Below are 5248 nucleotides of genomic sequence, written 5' to 3'. Positions count from 1 at the left end.
GGACCAAAGTCAATATAACACAAGCACTGTTTTCCTCTTAGATAATTTCTTCTGATTTGATGAAAAGGTCTCAATCCTAGGGGATGATGACAAGACTATGATTTAATAAAATCTCGCAGCTTCAGAAAATTTTGCAAGTTAGCGAGAAAGGTGCCCCCAAAGGGAATAAATAAAACAAAGACAAGCATGTATAATTAAAAAAAATTTATTAGAATTATTTACATGAGCTTCTTGATAGGCAAATAAATGTAAACTTGTCTTGTTGGCATTATTTCACATATGATTTAACCAAATTAAGAGTTAATACTGTCATTTGAGTGTACAGGTAGTGAGAAAGTTTTGTTATATTCACAGAATATACATACACGTGCATTCAGATGTGTCTCTTGTCAAGCCAGTGGGATGGATACTGTCCCATTGGCCCTGCTTCTGCTTCTCAGGTGTACAGTGGAATCGGTGATGTCGTCTACATGCTCTTCACTTTTCTTTTCCTTCAGGCTGTTGATGAACCTCAGGGTAATTTCATCCCACTCCTCAGGTAGTAACATCAGCAGAAACCCGATGCAGATAATGATGGTAGCAGCCAGGCGGACAACGTTGAATATCACCTCCTGCTTCAGGAGGTCTACAGCTATGAAAGAAACACCAAGTCAGTCACAGTCTGTGACAGTTCCTTCCTACGTTTCTTTGAAAGCAAATAACCAAAGTCTGGCGGTGTTTATAAATTTCCCAAAAGTTTTTCTTATTCCTTCAAGCTGGTCTCTCCCTTTACATTTATGATTTTATCTTTGTTATCCATTATTTATGTTTTCTTTCAAAATCATGTTTATGCTTTAAAGTTTAACTCAACAATTCCATGTGGGCTGACTATTAATTACCTCTCCAGTTTTATTTCTTAATCCATTTCCTCTGTCCTTGCACTTAATTCACTCTTCCTTTTTTGCAACATATTCTTTAGCAATTTTGGGTCACAGGAAAATTTTCAAAAGAGAAAAATTGTTAAAATTGTTAAATTTTGTCTAGGTCTTTGCATATACTGTTATTTTTGCATAGAATGGCTTGCTATCCCTATCTATCACTACAGCCATCTAGTTCCCCCCTTTGGATTTTTTCTTACTATGGGAAGCCTCTTTTGCTGTCCCTCCTATGTGCTTTCCAACAATTCTTTAGTATCTCTATCAAAACATGTTTCTCTTTTGTAATCTCACAGCTCCTTTTGCCTCCTCCACTAGAATACATGATCCTGAGAGCTTTCTTTAGGCTCTATGACACAGAAACTGGGGTAACAGGGTGTTGGATACAATGGGATGGCTCAACATTGGGCAGGTTTCAGAGCTTTTGTACCCAGGGTCGCTATGACAACTCGGCAGCACATAACAACTGCCACCAGTGTTAGTACAGTTTCTGGCTTTTAAAAAGTACTGAGTAATTATTGAATGAATGCATCAACAGATGAATGGGTGAATTTGCTTAACAACACAACTCCTTCTTCTTATCTTCCAAATACCTTACAGCTCTTGGGGTTTGTCTTTCACAATTTGGCATTTAATAACAAATTCATTTGTAAACTTCCAAGTTGCTTCTTCTACGTTCATCTTTTCCAAGATCAGTCGTATACTTTCTAAGGAAATAATGTCCTGATAACATTATAAGTGCTCCTTAAACATTTGTGGAAGAAAGGAAGACTCAAGACTCAGAATTAGAGAATTGACAGTTAGATGGCTGTTACAGTCATCCAGATAACTTATTTTTATTATTTCCTCCTCTGATGGGTCTGACTAGAAAGATTACCCTGGAAAATAGCTTCTCTTTATCGCCTTAAAATGAGTCAAAAGGCTTTTTCCTTATATCTATTTCAGAGAGCCATCTGCTCTGCCCCTAGATGAAGCATGTGCAGCTCCCCAGGGACAGTGTGGTGGGGGACCAGCACCCTGTACATTGCCTCCACTTTCATTAGTGATGTTTACTTGAGAGTCCTTTGCTGGGGTGCCTTTTGTTTCTATAGGGCTCCCTCTAAAAATACCACAAAATTAGGTTGTCAGGGAGATTACATGAAACCCAAATAACACATTTGGTATTTAATTCTAAAAGCACGACCAAGTAAAAACAGTGTTTGTGGCTGCAAAATTTAAATCTGTTGCATAGTGATTCTGTTGTCTGCCACCTTCGTGATATTTAAAAACATCTTCCTAGTCAGGGGACATAATTCACAATTGCTAGAAGAAAGAAACAGCTTAGTGAATAAAACAGAGGAGTAGGAGGCTCCCTGCGGTGTGGTCAGAATCTGCATATGCTAAATCACACCTGTACCTGCATTTCCAGGAATGCTGAGCACGGTCCCAATGGAGATTAGGATTGGGTATGTCAGCACCACACCAACATTCACCAGGATATTGAAGGCTGGAAAATAAAGAAAGATTATAGGATGAAAGAGTATTTTGTGCTATTTATTCTCCTTAGCTTCAATGCGTTAATGCATTTACTAAACATGATGCTTTCCAAAAACTGCCTGCATCATTGGCCAATTAATCATCTCATTTTGAAGATGGGTATATGTGTATCTGGTCTCAATCATGTTCTTCTTGTCTTCTCTGTTAGCCTGGTGGCTGCCTGGTCTCTTACCAATTAGTTGTCAAAGGAAATTGGAAGCAAATGCTGAGGTAAAAAGCCATTCCGTATGCTGCTTTTTAGCATTACAAAGATAAATTGGGTCATCAGAGACTACAAGCTGGTGATTGACTGAAGTCTGCATTTTATCTCTGTTACTTTGCTCTACCGTACTGTATTCTTAAGAACTAAACAAATTTACTCGGCTAAATAGTACTGCTCATAATAAGGTCTCTTCAATAATGATCTATGCTGGTTTACCCCTTGCCTGGGGCTGGGAATAGTCTGGGTGAATGAAAATGGATTCAAGGCCCTTCAGTAAACTCCAGAGACCATTTTTAAAAAATCTAAATTTGTGCACAGATAACCCAGGACTAGTTTACAAAACAAACTAAAGGTACAGTCTGATGCTTTCGAAATGATACCTTCAGATATCATTAAATAAAATGAAAATTAGTTAAAATAGCTTTCAGAAGTGACAAAAAATAAGTGTTTCTAAAAGCCAAAAAACTCGTTTATTATTTTAAGAGCTCTCAGGACATTATAGGTGGTTTTGAGATTAGAGAGATGAACGCTGAACAAGTACAAAAGGTCCTCAGTTCAGAAAGGATCTCTACGGAAATGACTCAACAAACTGTCCATACTTTGTAAAACTAAAGACTGTTCTCAAACTGTTTAATTAGGAGAATGTTTATTCTTCCACTGTCTTCTATAATTTCTGCTTTAATTATGTCTCCTAACTTACTTATCATTTGTGCTTGTTAATGAGAAGCAATGGATCTGACTTTCACAAGGCTAGGGATCATTTATAATTTTCATACAAAAGCAACAGAAATCAAAGAGAACCTTTCTAAATTGATACTCTGCGTCCTATATGACAGAGTTGCCAAATACTGGCCTCTGGATTCCCTCCTCAAACTCTGGCTGCCAAATATGCCACATTCTAACAAATCAGACATTGATTTAATATAGCACAGACTTTGCTGCCTATTTTTTTAAATAAAATTTTTTACTTTGTGATTTTAACAAAAGTTTACAGAAAAGTTAGATTTTCATTCATTAATTTGTGCACATTTTACCCCCTCTCCCTCTCTTCTGCCTCCCTCAGTTCACTTTTATTTTTCATATTCCTTCATTGTTAACAGTTACCTCCCTCTCCCCCTCCCCAGTCCTCAATGTACCTGTTATTCTGACCTGTTGTTGTACGTATAATATGTATGATGCCTAATCGTATATTCCTTTTAAATAGTTCATTCTTTCATCTGTTCCAATGCAACATTCATTATCTATCCACTCTTATCCTATACTTCTCACAAGCCCCCATGTCGGACCTGCTTTATAACAGTGGTGTTATGTGGTATCTGTCCATTTGTGACTGAGGTATTTCACTCAGCATAATGTCCTCCATTGTCCCTTATTTTGTGAAATGTTTTACGTGTTCATTGTTTTTCAGTGCTACATAGTATTCCACTGTATGAGTATACCATAGTTTTTCTATTAATTTATTTTTTTGCTGGGCATGTGGATTCTTCCATCTCTTTGCTATTGTAAATAATGCTCTACTAAGTTTTTCATCTCTCATTTTATTGGACAATGTTTTCGCAGTATTGGTATTATATAAAAAGTAAGTAATTTCAACTCAATGAGAATCAAGTGCTTTAACCTAACATGTTGTCTGTTTTTAACCAAACATGTAGTTCTGTAAATGCAACACGTCTATGCTTTTTACAAAACTACCTAAGGAAAGAATATTATTTAATGTATTATCCATCACATGGAGTCTTGTGAAAATTCCAGTTGGATTCAGACAAGTCAGGAAGGACAATGACTGTAGGACATGGCACTTCTAGGTAGATAGACCCACCTGAAAGAGGTGTGAGGAAGCTAAGCTTTCTCAAGCCCAAGAGCTATAGTTACAGGGGGTATGGACCAGTTCAGAGGGCAGAATGACAACTTCCATGCAGCATAGCTCATTTTTTTTCCAAAGCAGAACTCAAGGGACCAAGAATAAATGCTTGACCTTTCTTTTGGAAGTTTTCTGTTTCATCCAAATCCTTCCTGTAGGGTCTGATTTAGGTATAAAAAGAAAATCGTATGTTTACATTACCTAGTAAAGTTCACATGAGAGTTGACCTGAATATCCTACAGGTCAAACATAATGATTTAATGTAAAGCATATATTAGGGATTGGTCTTGGTTAGCATGAAGAAAGAGAAGCAGAAGAATAATAATTAGATGATTAGAACAGTGAATCTCTGGACTGTTGTTTGTTGACTGCTTGGTAAGAGAAGAGCAGGTTTACTATTTCTAAATCTCCCTTCACACAAAGTGACAGTGGCAGCACTGCTTGAAACGGGAAGCCCTCTAGTTGCAGACAGTGTGATCATTAGAGGGGTTGAGAGAAAAAACATTAAAAAAGACTCCAGGGTGGGTTTGCTACTATGGTTGTTGTTTTTCTTGGCCTCTAGCTAAGCACAGCCTGTTATTGTTATGTGCCATCGACTGAGTCTCTTGCTAGTCAGCGACCCTATGTACAAGAGCCCTAAAGACAATTCTATCCTGTGCCCACGTCGCCATCTCAAACACACTCATTCCCACCACTCCAGTCACAGAATCGATCCATCTCATCGAGGGTCTTCCT

At 37.6% G+C, this 5248-nt stretch overlaps 1 protein-coding gene across 1 annotated transcript in view; it reads right to left on the bottom strand.

Annotated features, from left to right (window-relative positions):
* Positions 1 to 389: 389 nt before the first annotated feature.
* The window catches only part of SLC35F4 (solute carrier family 35, member F4), a 397435-nt gene continuing 392576 nt past the window's right edge, over positions 390 to 5248 (bottom strand). The window contains exons 7-8 of the mRNA XM_006894325.1: positions 2311 to 2400; positions 390 to 631 (exon numbers count right to left, since the gene is read on the bottom strand). Coding sequence (XP_006894387.1) covers positions 390 to 631; positions 2311 to 2400 — 332 coding nt within the window. The remainder of the gene's footprint in view (positions 632 to 2310; positions 2401 to 5248) is intronic.

The sequence above is a fragment of the Elephantulus edwardii genome, unplaced genomic scaffold (genome assembly GCF_000299155.1).
Source record: "Elephantulus edwardii isolate Elephantulus edwardi_28Jun2011 unplaced genomic scaffold, EleEdw1.0 scaffold00140, whole genome shotgun sequence".
Lineage (NCBI taxonomy): Eukaryota > Metazoa > Chordata > Mammalia > Macroscelidea > Macroscelididae > Elephantulus > Elephantulus edwardii.
This window is presented reverse-complemented; position numbering and strand designations above follow the sequence as displayed.